Source organism: Diadema antillarum, unplaced genomic scaffold (genome assembly GCF_040938485.1).
Source record: "Diadema antillarum isolate AM-2024a unplaced genomic scaffold, OU_Dant_1.0 seq00000810_RagTag, whole genome shotgun sequence".
NCBI lineage: Eukaryota > Metazoa > Echinodermata > Echinoidea > Diadematoida > Diadematidae > Diadema > Diadema antillarum.
In genome coordinates, this window is record NW_027271690.1 from 1,096,308 (window position 1) to 1,119,741 (window position 23,434).

General features: G+C 38.8%; 1 protein-coding gene and 4 non-coding genes across 5 annotated transcripts; 2 read left to right on the forward strand and 3 right to left on the reverse strand.

Annotated features, from left to right (window-relative positions):
* Positions 1–2,454: 2,454 nt before the first annotated feature.
* On the reverse strand, positions 2,455–22,833 carry LOC139739673 (uncharacterized). The gene is made up of 6 exons (XM_071650284.1): positions 22,027–22,833; positions 21,406–21,604; positions 11,772–11,844; positions 6,732–7,108; positions 4,213–4,776; positions 2,455–4,113 (listed from the first exon to the last, which is right to left on the reverse strand). Exons 1-6 carry the CDS (start codon positions 22,831–22,833, stop codon positions 2,459–2,461), a joined length of 3,675 nt encoding a protein of 1,224 aa, XP_071506385.1. The 3' UTR covers positions 2,455–2,458.
* On the reverse strand, positions 12,733–12,805 carry Trnar-acg (transfer RNA arginine (anticodon ACG)). The gene has a single exon. It is a non-coding gene; the product is annotated as a tRNA-Arg (tRNA).
* Positions 14,079–14,151, forward strand: Trnar-acg (transfer RNA arginine (anticodon ACG)). Its single transcript has one exon. It is a non-coding gene; the product is annotated as a tRNA-Arg (tRNA).
* Trnar-acg (transfer RNA arginine (anticodon ACG)) lies at positions 18,443–18,515 on the reverse strand. The gene has a single exon. It is a non-coding gene; the product is annotated as a tRNA-Arg (tRNA).
* Positions 20,815–20,887, forward strand: Trnar-acg (transfer RNA arginine (anticodon ACG)). The gene has a single exon. It is a non-coding gene; the product is annotated as a tRNA-Arg (tRNA).
* Positions 22,834–23,434: the final 601 nt, after the last annotated feature.

A 23,434-nucleotide genomic window follows, 5' to 3' on the forward strand; every position in this document is an offset into this window, starting at 1 on the left:
TCCTCATTCAAGAAATATGTATCTCTTCTTTGTCTGCTGGTTACAATTACATCTCTGGACATAGACAATGTTGAATGACGGGTGGTTTATGGAAAGTTCCTATTTTCGCTCAATTTCGCACAAAACTGATTTGACAAGTCTACTTTTATCAGTGCCCTAATGGGAAAAGAAATGCTAGATTTGAAGTGACATTCATCATATGGCAATTGCAAGGGAACTGGAGCTGATTTTAAAAGGAGCCAGTCCTGTGCTATAGAGTGTATTTGTGCAAATATGTATATCAGGGCAAATTGAGAATAAAGATTTTATTATTCAAACATTCATGATAAACTTGTTTGTAATGGTTTAGGAGTCCAAAGAAATGGATAGTCAATTCCAAGATGTGGATTTTTTTACACCAGATCTTGAAGGAGATATGAGAGAGAGAGATTAATACATACGATTTAAGTGTGTGTGTGTGTGTGTGTGTGTATGCACGCGTGTGTGTGACTGTATCAGTGTATTTGATATGGAACATTAAAAATTAATCACCATCATGTAGTTCGGGGGGGGGGGGGGGTAATCAAAAGGGGTGTGAGAGAGATATTATTTTCTTTAATGCTTACAGGCAACTTTCTGTCAGTAGATATGAAAATGGTCATTTAACATATCCTATTTCATAGGAATCACATATTGGATAACTGGATTGCTAGCTGAACTCTCTACGTCAAACCGGGTGGCCATGGTCAAGTGAATCTCTGCCTTAAGTGTAGTATTAAACATAAAACAGATGTCCACACTTTCCAGTGCAGATGGTAACTCGTTAGTGAGACACACTCCAAACACAACACAAAGAATGAAGTCTCTCATACACATAGTGTTGCCGAGTCAGATGCCGGTCTTTTTCGTATTTAATTCATCCGACTTTGAGGCAGATGTGGTGTTCAATTGGAAATTCACACTTATCTCCTGTGACAGAACAGGCGATTTCTCTTCACTATTCCAGGAGATCTGAACGGGGCTTAGGGAATACTCATCACTCGTAGAAAGCACACAAAAAACAGTCGTAAACATCACTGGTTACAAGAGAAATGCGTCGATTTTGTTTGTAGTCTTGATTGTAGCATCAACCTGATATTTGTTAACACTGCCCCCCCCCCCCGAAACTTGCACATGGCATATTCACATTAACAATGTGCACCATCTTCACTTCCTATGGACCACTCTCTTGCATCTTCTCGTTGGCTTGGCGTGACTCATTCACAGAAAGTGCTCCTCGGTTCTAGGCCTACATTCTCCCAAGTCATGAGGCATCCATATTACTTTATATGTCATTATCCCTTTGCCCTCTTGAAATCAAAATCAAATAACTTTGGAATTACATGTATTGTTTGAATTTTATCTGGAACTTATAATCAAGTTTCTTCCATATTACTTCGGATGGAAGGCTTGCGATCCTAGACTAAGGAGTTGTGATATGCTAAAAGAATGAGCCACGTTTTTCTCTCACGCAACAACACTGTATACTTCAAATTATCATGTTTTCCTCAAAAGAAAACACACACCATGCATAATTAGTTTACACTTCCATTTCCTTGTAACTATGATTTAGAACATTTAGAAATTCATACAGGTGCTTTTAACAATGTTTAAGTTGCTGCTGTTGTTGTTTTTTGTATGAGATAGATTTTGGTCGTCAGAATATTAAGTGACTATTGTATGTATTCTGCGATACATCATCGGCACATGGATTGACAGAGGTACAATGTACAATACACACCGTGCTGTTTCTTATTTCTATTTTTTGTTTTGTTTTGTTTTGTTTTGTTTTGTTTTGTTTTGTTTTGTTTTGTTTCAGGATGACATTGATAAAACACACATTCTACCAGCTGGAAGCAAGTTAATTCCCCGTTTGATGTGAAGTTGACCTGGCGCTTATATAACAGACATTTTAGATTTAATGCTTGCCATGCAGTGCGTATATGGTGCCAGAAGAAAAAAAAAAGTGTTCAAGTAGGGCAGTTGAAATCAAATGCTGTGTGTGTGCGTGTGAAAAATTCAAAACTTCAATTGTCATCTTAAACAAATAAATGATGACGAACAACACAGATATTCGTGACAATGAAAAATGGCATGGCATTCTCACGAATTCAGAAAACAATAAAGGCAAGCCCGTTTGCGTCGATAACTCAGCACATGTGCAGTAAGTTACCGTTCAGAGTGACCTGTTAAGGCTTGATATCTAGAATGTTTGTCACTGATGTTCCATCACCTATCTATTGGATGCCCATATCTACTCGTGTTTGTTTGATTTTTATTCTAAATTGAATGGCTTGATCAGATAGTTCGATCGGCGTAAGTGATATTTAGTTAATAAGCTGTACAATGTAATAGCATAAAAAGCCTGTTGTCCACTTAGATGTAAGTAAATTTCAACATTTCCAGAATCAATTGCGCATTTTCAGGCAGTGCAGTCTAGTTATACCATTGCCACCTTAATACCAGGCAACTGTCGCTTTTCATGAATGTCCAAAAATTGTCTCCTCTTGATTGGCAAAACGGAAGGCCTCATCGACTCGTCGTTAATGTCCTCTTTCAAATCGCCTTCATTCCCCAGTGACGACACCCTCACAACTCGTCTTATCTGTTTGGATCCATTCAGGTCGCTGCCGCTTCCACTGATTGTGACCTCGGCAATTTCCCGCCCATTCAACTTGTTCGGATACAGAATGTAGAGTGATCCGTCCATTGAAAACGCTGGCATGCGCAGTAATGGATATGAACTAATTCCATGCAGTGGGATCTTAGGTGATCTTTGCCCTCTTGTCTCCTGCGTTAAATCATTTTGCGTCAACATATCACTATCACTAGTTTCGTTTATTTCCTGCACATCGACCAGTCTTAATTCTCCCTCCTCAGATATTTCGGAGTTACGTTGCTCATTATCGTCATTGCTAGTACTCTTTTCATCTTGTGAGGAATGTCCAGACGAGTCACTGATAAGTTGATCCAATCTCTGAAGCGGTGAAGGCGGTTCTTCTGGGTAGGCGGATAAGGTGAACTCGTCTTCGGGAAACGTCGGCACTGTGGTCTCGAAAAGTGTAAGAGAGTTATCTCTTTGCGAGGATGGATCGCTGGCGTCACCACTATCTGGAATGGAGTCATCACGCACTTTAGCTTGTCTCGTCAAGGTCACAGACGGACAGGTTTTCATTCTTTGTCCACCTCCCGCCTCATTTACTACCGATGAGCATTTCCGAATGTCGGTTTCTCTTCCGGGAAAATGTGATTTTCGATTGTCATCTTCCCTTTGATATGCCAAATCATCTTCGTCACTCACGAATCCAACGTTGACTTTTCCCTGCATCGCCTGCTCGACCAGTTCCCACTCTGGTGTCTGCAAAAGTGGATCTGTAGCAAAGTGTTTCTCTCGCCCAAGACGCTCGACAATGTTCCCTACTTCTTCCAGAGTTTCGGAGGATACTTTGTGCTTCGGGTCTGTCTCGGCAGAGATATCGAGTGATGTGCCGCGATTCCTTTTGAGGTCACCATCCGAGTGATACTGCTTCCGTTCATCATGTTCCGCTTCCTGCACGTTGTCACTGCAACGGGAAGCATCTCTATTTTCCAAGTCAATTTGAGAATTTGCTTCAGCACTTAATGATGAAGATGGAGGTGATGACGTCTTCAGAAGATCCTCTTGGAGCTTCATGGTAGACATGATCTGCAGCGTCGTCCGCGGCACGCGATGTACCTTTTCGTGTTTCGTCGTCAACATTGACAGAAATCGCGAGGATCGAGGTGATGATCGAGGTGATGATCGATCACTAGTGAAGCCAACCTCCTCGGCGATGGGCGCAAGGAAGCGGTAATCGCTCCCGCGACCTCTCTGTGACCAACCATCATTCGATTCGTCATCGCCGTCCTCAGCGGAAGTAATGCTGATAACAGGTACCGTAGGCATAGAAGAGTGTTTCCTAGTGAGGTTCCCATGTTTGGTGCTCTTTTCACAATGTTCGCTGCGTATTTTGATTTGTTGCGCATGTGCCATCATCGCTTGCTGAAATGCCAACGTTACCGCCTGGGGGTCCGTGGACAGTGGGCCATGCAAGCGCACCGTTTGCTCACGATTCACTGATAATGGATTAGGGGTTTGCGTTACTTCCTGTTTACTTCCGTTTGTCTCATTAGGTGCAGCTCCTGGCGACATAACCCCACTGGAAGACGGTCTACTCGCCTGTTGACATAGGGATGTTTCCACAGGGATGTCTTCTGTGGAGACAATGTTTGGTGGCGCGCTGCTCCTTCTGCCTTTCAGCCTCCTCAGATCAGCTCGTCCCAGGATTCTGCCACGTATTTCCGCCTCTATTCGGGTCAGCTCCAGCTCTTGTAGGTCCTCATCATTTTCACCTACTGCCAGATGGTCAATTTGTGTCCCTCCGTAGGAGAGTCCGTTGTTATTTACGTCATAAGAATCTCTGTCGAAAGCGACCGTTCCACCCTCACGAAAAGCTGTTCTCGCAACGCTTCCTGCAGATGAAATTTGTCCCGCTACCGGAAAAGAATGATCGACAGATCTTTTTTCTTCGTGATTCGGAACCGAAGCTCCATTTTCAAATGTGCTGTCCAATTGAGGAACAGGTTCCTGGATATAGAATATCCTTTCAACGGTTTCGCTTGATCCTCGACCAGGCATGTTGACCGGAAGTGTGATGACATATCCATGTGAATCAGAGCTTTCCGGGTAGAAATATTCCCCGTCCTCCTTTCCAGAATATTCGCTCCAACTTCCAGATCCTGTACATGGAGAACAAAGACGAATTGAAACACTGTCTTGTTAGAATGTCGCGTATACACCTATTCCTTTTCAGCTAAGCTTTTATTCGATCAAGGCAGTTGTTTCAGCAAAGGGGCGCTGTTCTACAAATCCTGAAGAAAAAAACGACATTAATACAATACATATACAATAACCGCATTGACAAAGCTCAAGTTACAAAAAAAAACATGAATAGGTGCAAAAAACGAAACAAACATGCCAACAAACTCACTCAGCTTTCTAATACCAGACCAAGCGAAGGGTTTATAAATATTATTATTTTGTCCAATCTGAAATGATATTGTTTCGACAGATCGGCCATTTTGAATACACCTCTGCTTTTAAATATGAATGCCACCCAACGGGTATTCTGCATATCTAGTTGTGACGCCCCTGAAATTTTATCGGAGGAGAGTTGTCAGCGTGCTATCATCAATATGGCCAACGACACTGGCCAGAGCACTGCGCACCATCCGCCAAAATGAAAGTTTGTAGAACTTTTTTACGAGGAAAAAGTCAGTAGTCCGAATACAACTATATTCAATCATTAATAAGCTTAATTGGTTGTAATAGACCATACGAACTTTGCATAGCGTAGTTTTATCTCTGTTTTTACCATTATTTAGCAACATTTTATGCCTGTCGTGGACGCGTTCCTATCAGTTAAATAACAAAATCATTTTGGACATTATACTACTTTCCTCCGTAGTCTGAGCGGAACATGTTCCCGACAAGATACAGACCGATCTTTCGGTCGTGTAGTTTGCTTAGGCGGTTATAGCTTGCAGGGGAGAACATAGCTACAGGGACAGTCAAGATCGAGGGAATCGTATACAGTTATACTGGTCTATACGCGATTGGTCTATCATGCGGTCCATATAAGGATAGCTCCACTAATAATTATCGCTGCATATTGTATAGAGGAGCAAAGAAGAAGCACATAGTGTAGTACATTATTCATTCGTGTCTGTTGCAACCACGTGGCAATATATCCTATACATTACCATTAACTTGTAACGGAGAGAGCATTGATGATGAAATGACACAAAAATACTGAAGGCTAATGTTAATGAAATACAGTTGGATACATCTGATACATGAAGTCTGAGTGCTTGTGACGCTGCCGACATAATTTCAATTATTAAAGAAAGTTAACGTTCTATATATTCTTAATTCGTTGTTCAGATTGCAACCATACAAGCCACTAGTAGGCCTAATTCACGACATAGACGATTTAATTCACGAGATATTTCAGTCATATAAACTTCAGTGTCTGAACAGTTTTGAAACCGAGTTATGATTGGGGTTGTTAATGAGACTGACGAACAGAGTGACTGATGGATGCACACGTGCGTTGCTATAGACTAAACCCTTCTTGCAGAGACAGATGAGCTCTATTTCCAACACCTTGTAAGGCAGTTTGTCTTATTCTCGTATTGTTCAGACTTGAAAGGCTAAGAGTACGAGTGGTTTATTTTGTGAGGTCATGTTATGTTAAATTGGCTGATTGGACGCCTTTCTCTCCCTTATTAAAGTTATTCCCTCACAATTTCGACTTAATAATGATAAAGAGCAAAGGTAGTGAATTAATTCGTCTTTTCCGATTGCAAACCTGTCTCTGAGGGAAAAAAAGCAGCTTGTTGATAAGGATTTAATTGTTATAACCCGCATGTTCATAAGAACCATAGTAATAGACTTTTTCTACTATATAGCATTTCAAGAGGTTTATCATGTTGAATATCTAATTTTTTTTCTAGCAAAATATCTCAAAACATGATATCAGACCTCCCCCCCCCCAGTATAATTGTCATTATTATGATTATGATTATGGTTATCATAATATCATATTGTTGTCATTATGATTATGAGTCTTACCAAACATGATAGTGGAATGTGACCCTCCTGGTCTCACCACGGAGTAGCTCTATGGTCTTACCTTCGCTTGAGTAGCTGTCTCCGTGGTCTACGCTCCGTCGTGACCATTCGTCGTCAGGTAATGGACCCCCGTCATACGACGTTCGATACACCAGGTCGCCGTTCTGTCCGTGAGAGATCACGAAGATCCGAGAATCATTTTGTAGCGTCGACGTCGATCTCCGCTGGGTGTCCTCGACTAGGATTGGTCGAGCGGAATGAGCGGGATCGGCGTGGTCGATATGCACGACAGGGACAAGTGGCCAATCAGGGTACGCGTCTGCAGCCGTCGAAGGCACTGACGTCACAGGTTGATCTTGAGTGATAGTGTGATGTGCATGGTTGTTGGTCGCGGCGTGGATATTTACATCTTCGCACACATTTGTCACCATATTCAATCTGAATTTAAAAAAAAAAGATGCAACAACAACATAAACATAGTGAAATATTATGCAATTTGAAAACAGAAGTTTTATTTTGCTTTTGTTTTTACATCAATTGCTTCTGAAAAAGAAGTCTAGATTTTTATATGCAGTTTGATATATTTTCCCCTCCCTCTACCATGTCTACCCGCCTCCCCTCCCGGTCAAGAGCAGGATATAGCTTCTGATAAACACACAATGCTCACATACATGAGACTGACATCTTTCTTTCAAATCTTTTCTTTCCTTCTGGTTGAAAATATGTGTCGTGCGAATTTTCGCTCTTTTTGTTTTTGTTTTCTCTTTTTCTCTTTAGATGACATTTCTAAAGACACCTTAACCCAGTTAATGAAAATTCATTCTTTCCACTAGGTATTGTTACGTTTTCGCCCTTGTGTCTTCAACCCTTATGAACAGCATATATCCAGGCCTACTTATGCATGGCAATAGTGAATAAAACCAAAATCCAGTAAATCATTCTGTTGCATTATACGTGGAAATAGACTTTGTTATAAGAGTAAGAGATTTTTCGATCATGTATTGAAAAGACAAGAGAGAACGATAAGCTCATTCTATACGTCATCTCTCAAGTGATATCATATTTCCATTTCCGGGGATCATGGGCTGTATTGTCAATCACTGAGCCAGGGATGACGACTTAGATTGTATCTGTACACCCACGAGTAAACAGATTGGTTTTTCCATCAATATTTCATCCAGCTCATTAAATTTGTGATCCTCACCCTCTCAGCACCAGCTATACTAAATGTTCAAGGCATCCAGTCGCTTGTTCGGTGTCAAATTTGAGTCAAAAGGAAGGTAATTATGGACAAGAGGGGAACAGCCCATCATTATGCGAGCCTCCCTAATAGCGTTCTTTCTCACTATGTCTTCTATAGGAAAACGTGTAATTGCTATCACTAAATCCGCACCATCTTCGGAATTATGTCCGCCCCCCCCCCCAAAAAAAAAAAAAAACCCGCAGCAATGGTTTGACCTGATCTCAGGAAATAATACTGATATTACAAATAATATCTCACAGTCGGCTGACTGGAGATTCGTCAGTTGGTCAGACCGTTGGAGAAAAAGCCAGTAACAACCCAGATGTAACGTACAGGTTGATTGTTATCTTTGACCTATAATCTTCAATGACTTCATGAATATCGTCATTACTAACAATCACATTTATTAGCTGCATTATATCCAATTTAAAAAAAAAAGTTAAACATGCTTAATGAGCTTTGTTTTCATAACGTTGTTAGAAACTTCAGCGTATACCTAAAGACTGTTGTCAGGAAGATTCGAGATCAAATATTTAGTTTGTTTGTTTGTTTATTTATTTATTTGTTTGTGTGGTTGTCTGTTTGGCCTTTCTTGCTTCCCCCTCCCAGTCATTTTATTATATTTATCAATGTTATATTTGATTGTGTGTTTGTTTGTTTGTTTGTTTGTTTGTGTCAAATGTATTTTGACAGAGTACTGAATGACGATTATTGATACTGCGTGGGGTTTGCTTTCTGTAGATCAATGAGTTGCCGCTCAGCGAACCAAGACATAAGATCGATAATCCAAGGCAAATGAGGCATTATACGCCATATCACAGCTGCGTGTCAGTGCTGGTGTCCTTCCCAAATTAATTGCCTGCGTCTGCGTGGCTAGATTAATCGTGTTTCTTGTTACTGCATGCTGTAGTTGTTTTCTTCTCGGTCGTTTTTCATTCGAAGGTCATTGTAGAAGATGTCAGTCAACTCATTCCATAAATAGTCTTCGCTATGACGTATGAGGCGATGTCCAGCAAGGATCAAAATAACGATGTTTTCGATTTGTATTGATAGTGTGTGCGGTTTGCCCGTTTCATATATTATAAGATATTTCTTGTGCCACCAGGTCACAATCAGTCCCACGGACAAGGTATTTGGCATGAATATTTTACACTGTCTCTCAAACCTTATAGCACTCGGCATTACTATTATATTTGATGTGTTTATTTGCTGTGGCGCCGTGGCACACGAAATATCCAATGGAAATAATTTGGTACTAATCAGCCCTATAATCTTTCTCGCTCGGTTCTGAATAACGCGAAATCATCTTATCAGTCCGTGAACCAGAATAGCTTCTCTCATTAGTATAATTATTTTGGTTTGCCGAAGGCTTTGTTTTTGTTTTGTTCTGTTTAATCATTATTTTACATATATACTAATATTTCTCCTTGGTTTTCATTTGTGCATTGTCGCCGTTTTTATTTTGCTCATAACATTTTTTAGAAGAATATATTACATGAACCCTCGTTCTGATGCAGCCCTTTACTCAGTTACTAGTATATAACAACAACAACAATGATAATGATAATAATAATAATAATAATAATAATAATAATAATAATAATGACAATAATAATAATAATAATAATAATAATAATCATAATCATAATCATAATCATAATAATAATGATAATAGTGGCCTCTTATATTGCGCTGAAGGTCATCAAGAATGATGCTCATGGCGCTCTTACATAACCAGCATGAACAGTACATAAAACAACCATACAATAAATAAATACGATAACTTATCAGAAAAAACGAAATACAAACACAGACAAAACTTCATGTTTGATCTTTTTTTTTATACTCTCAAACCTAAGCGCAGTTATAGGTTTATGTAATACAGAGAGAGAGAGAGAGAGAGAGAGAGAGAGAGAGGGAGGGAGGGAGGGAGGGAGAGAGACAGACGGACAGACAGACAAACACAGGGAGAGATGGTAGGAGGGAGGAGAGGCGGGAGAGAGAGATATTAAAGGACAAGTCCACCTTCAAATGCAGAATATTAGTAGAACACATCAGTGAAAGTTTTTGGAAAAACGGACAATCTTTTCAAAAGACGTAGTTATGAATTTTTGAAGTATCTGCGCTGTCACTGCTGGATTAGAAGACTACTACTTATGATGTCACATGCGTATAGAACGATACAAGGAAAACATAAAGACAATTTAACAAAATTTGATATTTTGAAAAAAAAGAAATGTACATTTCCTCGAACTGTCACTGATATTATTCCCCCTGCCTTCCGAAAGAGACAAGTCAACAAGGTCAAGTGCTATTTTATCATGCGAGAAAAGTGGAAATAATAAATGTTGAATTTTCTTTGTATCGTTCTACACACCCATGGATGTGACATCACAGGCTGTAGTAATCTTCTAATCGAGCATGGTGACTCAGCAGAAACTTTAAAAATTCATAACTTTTGAACGGATTGTTCGATTTTCCTCAACTTTCGCTGATGACTGTTCTGCTAATATTCTGTATTATTCATTATATCGCTGATTATGTTTTGCTGTACATTAAAGGCAATGTAGAAAAAACTACCAATATAATCATTATGGCACCAACGTGATTGTGTGTCTGCATGTGCAATGATAATGCAGAAAACAAAAATCAAATCAAGTCAATATTGCTGCAGTTTCTCAATTCGCATTGTTACTGATTTTGACGATAGTATTTCAAATAACAGTCACACGTCTTGTGAGTTAGACCATGGAGGTATAACTACCTCCATGATAGTCCGTTATTTGTGGTTACGTAATATTTTGGAATTAACGGTCCCCCCTTTCCATTCCCCCATCTGTTATTCTATTTACTCTGTCTGCGACAAGTCCTCCTCCCTTCCAAGTCCCTTTGATTTCCCCGACTGTTATCTTCTCCTTCGGGACCACAGTGTCCTCGCTCCACTGACCTGACCTGACCATGTCCTCAACTTGCCCTCAGCGAATTAGGTCAAGGACTAAGTTCTTCGGTCCAGCCTTGTGGCCATACAGTTATCTGTACTCTCTTGGGGCTTGGTCGCGTGCCGCCCAGGCAAGGCCCAGGGACGTATGAATGGTATAAATACCGGCTACTTGTAGCAGGGAGGTGGGAAGAGACCACCTCCCTGCTTGTAGAGATCAAAACATTGCGAGCTCGGACTATACTAAACACTTTTTGAGTCTCTCAGGGAGTCACCTTGCTAAAACACTGCGAATCGAAACACTGTGAATTCGGGCTGGAGATCCGGTCAAGAGAATCTGTTCTGATTTGTATACACTGCGAGTTGGGATGAGACAATAAACTTGCTGTCATGTCCGGAAGAGATTGTGTCCGTTCTACTCTATTACTACTATATTAGCTGTTCTCTCACCTGAGTGACCGATTGAACTGCATGCTGAGTGTGTGGTGCCAGATTTTGCAATACATCTATGCACTAATAACTAATAACGAAGGTTCCCTGTATTCTCATCATCAGAAGGAAGGCAAATTTACCCTTTCGTTACAATATGTGGATGAAGGTGAACTTGTCCTCTAATGGCATATACAGGGATATGAATATACAGAGAGAATATCTGTTGTCTTGTACATAAACGTGTTGTATTTAACATTAAGTCTATAACTGTATGCAGGAAAGGGGTTTGGATTAGATACAATGCAAATATCTCATCAACAGAGAGTCAAGGGTTGCAAAGGACATGAAAGCGCATGCCTAATGTATGTGTACTTTATCCGAATGTTCGCAGTGACTTTATTTTATTCCAGAAACCCGACATTCATTTCAAAAACAACAATAATGTATACGGATGTATATAATACGTGTAACTACGGTCGAATACTTGCCTGTGATCGGGCACCAGTTCGGATCTGCCAGAAGATCGACAAAGCTCGCCTTGCAATCCAGCTTCCTCTAAATCTAAGCAGAAAAGAAGAAATACAAGGATGGATAACTAAAACAAACAGACAGCAGACATTAAGATTACAGTATTTAAAGTAATGATTCTTTGGTCGAGTTGTTTTTTATTGCAACTGATTGACGCATTGTCCTTCATACGCACAGATTATTCAGTGTTTTAAGACTTTTAGTTATCAGCCAAGATAAAAATCATGAGCATCATAGTACACAAATACTCGGGTGAATTATGCTATTATTAACATTCAAGATTAAATCCAAGATTGTTATCACAGCCGTTATACTGTTGACAAAACTGTCGTTATGAAATGTTATTATCACTAGACAAGTATGCCATAGTACGGGTTGCGTTAAAAACATACACTTAACGAGTTTATCAGTATACGCAATATAAAATCTCTTCTTTTCTCTCAGCATCAGAGACTGACTCTTTACTGACGTCTACGCATTTCTTGAAGCTAGGTATAATATTCGAAAAAAAAACACTGTTATACAACATAAGGAATGTGCTGCCATTATGTATTTTGTCGATCAAATTACTGTATGCACAAATAGATAAACCCACTAAATTCCTTCAAAACTATCATGCAATAAGGAGTTAAGATGATTTTTCTGTTTTCTTTCGGGTGGTTTGCATGCATTCTTTTTCTTTAATTTCATGGTGATTTCAGATACTAATCATTTTTTTTTTTTTTTTTTTTTTAGAGAGAGATGCTTGTAATTGGTCTCTTTTGGAGTATTTTATTTTTTTTACATAGATGCAATTATTTTCATTAAAAGAAAAACATATCTGTACATTTAGGTCCACAACATCTTGCGTCCATCAATCCATGCAGAGATGGATTCCCCCACCCTACAAAAAAAGAAGGAAAAAAAAAAGAAAAAAAAATACGACCCTGCCAGGACTCGAACCTGGAATCCCCTGATTCGTAGTCAGATGCCTTATCCATTGGGCCACAGGGCCGTTACGACTTCTTGTGTTTTATATTGAATTAGATTCTGTTTCTCTCCCGCTCTCTCTCCCCTTCTTTCCCCGTCTCTCTCTCTCTCTCTCTCTCTCTCTCCGTTCCAGCTGCTCCCAGGGACCTCTTTTCTTCTCACGTTCTCATGCGTGCCTTTCAGGGAGGTGGAAGAGAGAACCACCTCCCGGTTCATTGTTTGTACATGTATTTAGGTTTATTTTGATACAGTGTATACCACAAATTGATGTTCCATGGTTAGTTCAGTGATCGGTCTCATGTGCCCCCCCCCCCCAATCTATCTATTTATCTATCTACATTATAATTATTTATACATCCTTATGTTTCTCTTTCTCTTCCTTTCTAGCCCGCCTTCTGATCTCTCTTCCCCGTGTATGACAGAGAAGTTATACCAAAATATATGCCTATGGGGTTATGTCCCGGGTTATGTTCCTGAATATTACCATGTTTGATAGTTAACTGTAGGGGAAGAAATCTCTTATATATTTGTATCAAGGCATTCCATTTCTAATAATATTTCTTATTATGTCTACAGCTTTCTTTATGATCTCTTGTTTTAATTTTTGATTAGACCAATAGGTGATAGATCGCCAACTTAAGTTGAAACCTACTAGTACATTGTATCATGAGTTTGTTGTTTCTTCAATGAAATTATAAACAGAGTTATTTTGTTTGTCATAATTTTTCTGTCTCAGCTGTTTCAAAACGAAATGCTATAGAGATGTAGAATGGTTTTGCGTTGTTTCATGTAACCAGGAATCATGGAGCTGTAGAATTGTGGAACATGATAACATATCAATACACAGTATTAGGGCGTCAATTGGTTTGTAGCTTCATGGTAATAAGTTGGTATCAGAGTTCACAATGTTATGTACTGTACATGTACTAGTATACAAAGTCTACCTTTCGGACATTTCTGTGCCTGCGAAGCAGGTTGATATGTTTGATCCCGCAATAGGAAACACAAAAATACCCCAGCATATCAATTTATGTGCTTTCTCTTCACAGATGACGCAATTTGCTTGTTTTACTACCCCAAATTTGCTTATAGGAAATGATTATTGTTGAAGAATACACAGCGCCATATCTGCCAGCGAGCATAAATGGTGTTAGGGTCTGAAAAGAAGACTTGCTTTGGATCAATAATTTTGCGGTCTCGCGCGAATACACAGAAACCTCATTGGCGCGCTTTCTCGCTGTGTACAATACAAGCATGCAACGTTATTATACTGTGTAACACACATACAAGCATGGAGCGGCCCTGTGGCCCAATGGATAAGGCATCTGACTACGAATCAGGGGATTCCAGGTTCGAGTCCTGGCAGGGTCGTTATTTTTGCTTTTATGCCATTGGCGTTTTGTAATCATTTCTTGTTTTAGCAATATCCTAAGTGCATGGATAACTTCACTTCCGTGTATTTCGTATGACATCTTCTGAAATCACGATACTAGTAGTAGTTATAAGCCCGAGAAAACCTTTTGACCTCTCCAATACAATGTTTGTCCATACTACATATGTCTCAATACACCCACAGCTAATAATGATATTGATAATACTAATAATAATAATATTGATAATAATAATAATAATAATAACAATGATAATGATAATGATAATATTAGTAATATTAATGATAATGATAATGATAATGAGATTTGCTATCTTATCCAATATTTATGTATCGCCGAAAAACAATCATTTACCAAGAAAGGCTAAGGGGTGTGCGAGTATTTTTTTTTCCTGTGTGAGTATTTAAAGGATAGCTCCTTTCCCACCCCCACCCATTTCACTCCTGACACAATTCTATCGAAGGGCACGGGCTCAAAATACATATTTGCAATAATACATAATTATCTTAGATCCTCACTTCCAATGGTATGATTATACTGTAGTATAGTTGCTGCAAGTCTGTCGACAAGCATTGAATAGTCTTTTAAGATAATTTGCGGTCGATCATGATTATTGTTTTCTTTGCTACATTGAAATGTTGTGATGTGAGTTGTAGATATCCGTACTTTGGACTATACAATATTTGAATTTCGAATGGCTCATTCACAATAGAAATGTAGCATTGTAAATCATTCGCAGTTCAGCATTTAAACTACGATGACAATATTTAAAAATGATACTGAATTAAACTGAATGTTAGAAAAAAATGCATGCAAAAATTTTAGTTCATCATAACAGTAAAGCAAATTATCCATGGGACAGTCTCAGTTCAAACATGTGGTTTCTGTTAAGTAAGGAGCACCCATATTTTTTTTCTCTCTTTTTTTTTTTTGGTCTATCACAGTAATGCTCACTTAAACCTCGGTAGTGGGTAGTCCTAATATATATATGTATATATATATATATATATATATATATATATATGTACATATATATGTGTGTGTGTTTATGTTTATATGTATGTATGTATGTATGTATATATATATATATATACTAGGTGTTACCACAAAAAAAAATCCCACTTTTGATCCTGAATAGTTCAAAAACTACACATCAGATAACACTGACATTGATATGAGCAATAGCTGAATAGTGTACAATCTTGTTGGAGGCAATTTTAAAACGACAGCGTAAATAGTTCAGTTTCATGAAATTAAACATTAATTTTTCAGTTAGGTTGCAGATTTTGCTCTATTTCAAGTTCAACCCTCTGCACAAAATTTTAACTTTGCACAGAAGTCAATTGGTGTGTATATTATATGGGAGTGTGTAATTGACACCCAGACAATGGTCCTGAGGGAATTTGAATGCTCAATTATTTTTTCATGAGGAATTACACTATCACAGCTAGTCTTTATTCATTCTGAAATGTGGTGTATGCAAGCACATGGAAACATGTGTTACTTTTTTCATGTGCATACATTTCACCCTTTGCTAGAATTCAGATTAGCAGTGCCAAGGGCAATCCATCATAAATAATCAATAAGCATTCATGTGCCTTGGGGTAGAGCTCTGAACAGGTGGTATCCAGATCCATTGTTCAGGGTCTGATAAGTACACACTCACATATACGTCATTAGTTCCTGTGTAAAGTTCAGGTTTTGTACAGAGGGTTTAAATTTGACCAAAATCTGGAACCTTACTTTGAAATTGATCATTGATTTCATGAAACTGGTAATGGTTTTCATATTCAAATCAAATTGTACATTATTCAGCTATTACTCATGTCAATGACAGTTTTATCTGATGTATAGTTTATGAGCTATTAAGGATCAAAAGTGGGAAATGTTATTTGTAACATAAAGAGTTTTCATTCTTCTCAGCGTCACTGAAGTTAACGCAAATTTTGGCTGTGTATTTAAAAAAAACATGTATTATTATATATTGATGCTGGTTACCTTGTTGTTGTTGCTGTTTATTTGATAATTTACGATTTCGAATAAATTTAGGTTTTTGTTCCTAAAGTACATCAGGTTCATGCAGGATACCTGTGGGTGTTTTTTTTTTCTCTCTCTCTCTCCCATTTCGACCCTAATTCGTTCCATGTGCATTCTATACATAGATAATGTTCATCGAGCTAATCGTTACGGTGATTCTCGTTATCGTTTGGTAGGCCTACGCATGGTTTACATTGTAAATGGACCAATTTTCGTGAATTAATGACATACATCACGCTTTCGTAATTAAGCTATAATCTGTATAATGGGATTGAGTACATGCAGCTAATCAATTTCAAACAGGATGCAATGCTTACAGCTATTTTCACATACATACGCACACACACACACACACACACACACTCTCTCTCTCTCTCTCCTTTTGTTGTCTAAAGTTGATGGTTAAAAAGAGTTTGATTTTTTTGAATTATAGTAAGGCTGTTCAAAAGTTTGTTATGTATACCCATGCAGGGTCACGGATCTGGATGAAACATTTGGCCTTCATCCATAAACGCCGATGCGTATAGATAATGTGATTTGCCAATTCTTATTCGCAGAGTTCTTTGAAATATTTGCTTTCATATACTCTTTGGTGTGAAATTTCATTCAGCACGAACGTCACAAATTCCGTAAGTTATCATTGTATGACCTTGGGTGGGAATACAAATTTGATGTGATGGTTATATGACAGTGTAAAGATAACTCGGTTTGACAACTAAATGTCCAAACGTAAAGAAGAAACAGCTAAACGTATGATAGATGGTAATGTTAAGTGCTAGAACATAATCATAATAACGGTAACTGAGCTGAATTAAAGATAACAACAGTTTTGGTACCTCAAAAGTTTCCCTGAGTTTCCTTGTCTTAGTTTGTGTTTCAGGTTAAAGTACCTTTCATATAGCTAACACTGTGAGACTTACTCGCCCCAAAGTGCTCTCATGTCTCAGTAATCATGCAATAATGGTTTCGTACCAGAGCATCCCAGAGCGGGCTCTGAAAAAAATCAAACGAGCCGTTAGTTTAACTCGACGCGGTACCGCGACAATCAATATACACGTATTGTATACGAAACCATTATGGCATGATTACTAAGACATGAGAGCACTTTGGGGCGAGTATAAGTCTCACAGTGTTAGTTATATGAAAGGTACTTTAACCTGAAACACTAAGACAAGGAAACTCAGGGAAAATTTTGAGGTACCAAACATGCCAAAACTTTATGTTATCTTTAACTTTGATGGGCATGATTTTTTTTTATCATAATAATTATTCAAGATTGTTTATCATAATAAATACGCTCATCACTCTATAATTCCCCTGGGGATATGAAATATATCGTTTCATAGAGGGTTAACTTTCATTGTCATGATCACCTGGGCCTGCACTGTCATTACCATCCTGCGTAATGTGTAATTTGAGAGACTAATGGTTAATTATTACAGTAACTAAGGATAAACAAAGACAAATGGAAAATTATTTACGCATAAATTGTATAATTTACACATAAATTGTATACATTAACTATAGTTGAAGACAGAATGATAAGACAACCACGAATCAAACCCATAATAACGTAGCAATGAATCGTAATACATGGATGTCTATATAAAAGTCTATGTTTTGATCGTGTAAGCTGTAATATGAAACATTTCACACATTTATATTTGTGTGTTTTTTATACGGAAATTTTTATCACATAATGAGTTGATATTCTTGTTAATTTCATACATTTGCGTATGAAGTTGTTAAAAAGAAAGAAAATCGTTAAGAGAATGACATGGGAAATTAGTTGAGATGGGGGATTCAGATTTGAACTTTTGCGAGATAATTAGAAACCACGTATAGGAAATATTGAAGAGCACACATTCAAAGGAATTCAAAGTTTGTTTGATGAAAATCAGTTTTGAAATGGGGTAAAAAAAGTAAATTAAAACAAAGTGGTCCTAATAAAGGGTGGGTCCCACCTTTTATTGGGGCTACTTTGTCTGTGGAACATTCAGCCATTTCAAAATCATTTTTCATCAAGTAAACATCCAATCCCTCCTTATGCTCTTTCATATTTCATAAGAGGTTTTTTTATTATCACACAAAAAAAGCTGAAAACCTGAAGCCCCATCTCAACCAATAAACTAAACGATCCATGTAAGTTTAGTGCACATGCATTGATTATGACATTGTGAAGTGTTGAGATAGGATTAGAAGATAATCGAAAAAAAAAACGTGTAAAAATATTCCGACCCTGCCAGGACTCGAACCTGGAATCCCCTGATTCGTAGTCAGATGCCTTATCCATTGGGCCACAGGGCCGCTGTACTCTTGACCGTGAACGAAAAGTATAGATTCCTTTTTTTTTCCTTCGCATGCGCACCGCGGTTTTCATCTGTCAAACTGTTCTTGGAGCACTTTATATGAATATGCAAAAGATGTAGCTAATTTTTAACGTCATCGTCTTAAATTTTCATGCAGTGGACCATCTTTATAAGCAGAGCTTGACTAGGAAGATGGCCCCAGATAAATTTACAACACAATAAGTGAAACCATCTTAAAACACTATAAATTAAACTATCTTCATAAAATTCCATATCGCCATTCACGATATACACGATATAGTGAACAGTATCTTTAGTGCAGTAGGTGCATATAGCGCTGTGAGGTGTATTGTGGTGTGATGATGTTGGTCTGTAGAAGTTTGGCATATCGTATGACATAGCATGCAGTGAGAAAAAAAAAACCATCTATACCTTTTGTTCACGGTCAAGAACACGGCGGCCCTGTGGCCCAATGGATAAGGCTGACTACGAATCAGGGGATTCCAGGTTCGAGTCCTGGCAGGGTCGTGTCTCTTTTCTTTTCACCTTCTACTTTGTGATTTTTTTTTTTTAAAATCAAATCTCAGAAACTTTTCGCAATGATGCATGCATGTGCAGTATATATATATATATATATATATATATATATATATACATTATTGTGTAAATGTTTAAAAACATCGTTTATCCCATTACGCGACCTCCCTCCCCTATCTTTATATATATATATATATATATAGAGAGAGAGAGAGAGAGAGAGAGAGGGGGGGGAGAGAGAGGAGGTCGCGTAGTGGGATAAACGGTATTTTTAAACATTTACAAGATTTTTTAAAGTCAATCATCAGACAGAACAAATCGAAACCTTTCTAGTGTTCGTGAAGTATTACAACGAATATCCCATATTTTCTTTGATTTTTAAGCAATTTTAATTGCAAATACCTCATACCAACAAGAATGGATTTGACTCTGTTTCAATATGTCTTATAGTTTATTTCATCATAATCGAAAAGTGTACTAGTACCACGTAGGGCTATTAACTATTGTTTATTGCATACAATACCTGCATACACACATCTGTCGATTTGTTGTATGCACAACAGTAATTGCGAATAATAGTGTATGTACAAATCGCTCACTCATTAATTAATGCATCTTTCTTTTCTTTCTAAATTCTTTTTTTTTTTCATGTGAGAGCTTGTTGGACTGCTCAATACTTTCCTTAACGCTCTCCTACTTTCCTAACACTTTCCTACCCACTTTCCTAACGCTTTCTCAACAGATATCAACTCGGGATTGAGCATGCGCCTTCGTGCCGTGTGCAAAATGTGTTACAATCACAGTGGTTACAATACAGGTGCAAACCTTTGCAGTGTCGCGCCGTACGCTGCAGCCCACTGCACTTTTGCATACCGATGGCTGTCGTCAACGTCAGTGCAACGGGCAGAGATGATGAAAAGAGTCAAATCAATGTAAAATGTGCTGGAAATATACTTTCACAAGAAGATCAGCTCAATATGATAACATGCAGTTGAGATAAACACCAGGCACAGGTCACTGAAACTTTTCAAAAAGTTGTACTCGCGACACGGTCGAGCTGGCATTGACAATACATGTACGTACGACGATATGCATAATGCTGTGCGTGCGTGAGACATTGACGTTGCCTGTGCCATGTACAAGTATTGTAACACATTTTGTGCACGGCACGAACACGCATGCTCAATCCCGAGTTGATATCTGTTAGGAAAGTGGGTAGGAAAGTGTTAGGAAAGTGTTAGGAAAGTAGCTTTGTGTTAGGAAAGTATTGAGCAGTATAACTAGCTCAATATGGCGCCTCACAGGGCCACTGTGTTCTTGACCGTGAACAAAATTTATAGATTGCTCTTTTTCCTTTGCATGTGCACCCGCTTTTCATCTGTAAACTGTTCTTAGAGCACTTTATATGAGTATGCAAAAGATGTAGATGACGTCACGATAATTGTCTCAAATTTTCCCATTGATCGCATACCTTCTTAAACAGTATCATATGAAATTTGAAATGCAGGGGACCATCTTTATGAGCAGAGCTTGACTAGCAAGATGGCCCCAGATAAACTTACAATACAATAAAAAAAAAACACTATATAAATTCACGATAATTATAGTGAATAGTAGTGCAGAAGGTGCTTATAGCGCTGTGAGGTGTGCGTTGTGGTGTGATGATGTTGGTCTGTAGAAGTTTGGCATACGGAAATGACATGACATGCAGTGGGGGGAAAAAGACACCTATCTCTTTTGTTCACGGTCAAGAACACGGCGGCCCTGTGGCCCAATGGATAAGGCATCTGACTACGAATCAGGGGATTCCAGGTTCGAGTCCTGGCAGGGTCGAATTTTTTCCCCCTTCTACTTTGTTATAATATTCTTAAAATCTTATTTCAGAAACGTTTCGCAATGATGCATACATGCGCAGTGATATTACGTTATAGAGAGAGAGAGAGAGAGTAGAGAGAGTAACATTTACACCATTTTTTGAAGTCCATCATCAGACAGAACAAATCGAAATCTTTCGAGTGTTCGCGAAGTATCATAAATAATATTCCATATTTTCTTCTAATTTTCTTCGATTTTAAGCAATTTTGATTGCAAATGTCATATGAACAAGAATGGAGTTGACTCAGTTTGCCAACTTTTTTAAAATGTGTCTCAGTGTTTATTGCATCATAATCAAAAAGTATCACGCAAGGCTATATCGTTTATTGTACACACACACCTGCACACACACACATCTATCGATTTGTTATATGCGCATAATTGCGAATAATTGTCTATAAATCACTCACTCATTCATACATCTTTCTTTTCTTTCTATCTTTTTTTTTCTTTTTCAAGTGAGAGCTTGCACTTACATCTAGTATTGTCGGCTGCCAGGAATGTTGACTCCACCTCCCTACAGCAAATTACATCGTAAAATGCCGCTCGGTAGTTTCCACAAGTCGCCAGAATTACGTAAGGATTCAGCGTGGAACAGACAGTCAGAATACGGACTATGGCGAAATCAAACTTGGCGCCAATTTCGTACTGAGACTGTGCAAGTATCACAGCAATCTGTAAAGGCATACACAGACAGGGCAGGGGAAAGATATTAACGAATCCGTATTATAATGTCGAACTTTTGGTTACGATACATTATGCACGATAGGCGTAATCACGTGCCTACGTCCTACGATGCTATTAAGTCATCATTTCTCGCTACATGATTCAGTTATACATATTGAAATCAAAATTATGAGTTGCTTATTATGGAAATGACGAAAATTGATTTGTTGGTGGACAGACGTTCAACAGCATAGGATCTAATTGTCATTTCATTTAAATGTCATCATTCTTATCAAATGCCCATCATAATTGCATGCTCATCACTGTTATTGCAACTGTTAGTTATCATCCCATTGTATTTCTTTGCATTTACACAAATTAATGCTGTTGTCTCTCTTTACTTTTCTTTTGTTTTTCTCGAAGATACCTACTGTAAATGGCAGAGCACAAATCCACAGCCAGAGGGAGAGTAGGCAGCTAGAGAATGTCACGGATTGTACCTCGTCCTGTCGTCTGCTAGGTAAAGTGGCGTCACAATGGACATTTCTGTCTACACCATCCTTGGTTGGCGAACTACGGTCATGTGACCTTTGGCAGAGTAACGACACGTGACAGAACAATGATACCTGTAGGAGGCAGTACATGAGAACCACGAAGGCGATGGCGAAGGCGCGCGTGTGAGTCGTTTTAGGAGTGAACTCAAAATGACAGTAGCTCCCCGATGTATCAGCAAGGGACACCATGTGAGCTTCTCGCATAAGGGGCACAGCCGATAGGACGAAGATCAAGAATAAGCCTCCTATTGCGGCGTACATTAGTCTCTCCGCCATCACCTCCGTTAATCTGCTGCGTCCACTCACGACGAGATACCTCTCTACGGCAAGCGTTGTCGAGATCCACATCGATCCCACCCTTAGCGTTAAGGCCACCCATCCCATGAAGTCGCAGACGGACTGGTTGTCGACCACATTCCAAGAGGTCAGGTAGGCGACCGTTGCTATCAGACAGGGCACCAATGCGTAGAGCAACTCCAGGCAGCTGAAAGCGAAGATGAGTTTGTGAAACGCCATCCATCCGCCCCTTGGCATTGCTCTCACCACAAACCCAACCGCTGCGAGAAGGATGATGTTACCGATGGTTGCTAGGGCAACCAAGACCGCGAGTGAAAGGCCAGCTGCGATTGCGTTTATTTCTGGGTCGAAAGAAGCATTTTGTATTGCTTGTCCCCCCAGCTCCATCCTACCCGATCGGTTAGTTTCGTCTAGCACGTTGAGCTCATTCAATTCGCTTTATTCTGCATCACTGAAAACCTCATGAGCGTCATCTCCACCGATACGTAATGTTTGGTCCTCAGTTGCTTCATTTTTTAGGCTATACGTGAGCAAAAACACTAAACACAATCACTAAATCATCAATCACAATAGAAAAATGTCTAACGCTGATCAAATATCTCGCCTGTGAAGAATTTTCTTGTACCCTTTCGTGATACATTGAACTTTCACATTTGGAAGCATAGTCCTCATCACCATGATCACCGCTAACGTCTGTGTTTTCAAGTGGTCCTATGACTGTTTGTCGTATCGTCTGTCAAAGTCGGGGTTCCCCTTCTTATCGCTATGTGTCGTCCAGTCGAAGACTCTCTCTTTAGAGGACCATGATGACCTTCATGTAATGAAAAAAATATATATGCATGAATAAAAGAAAATAAAGAAAATATTAACGGTGAATTTGACTCAGTTTTTACTTACGTTGGTGATATTTTATGTCTGTTTTTCATTGTACTGCTCTGCTCAAGGCTAACCAGTGCAACCATTTCAGTGCTTCGTCATTATTTTGACG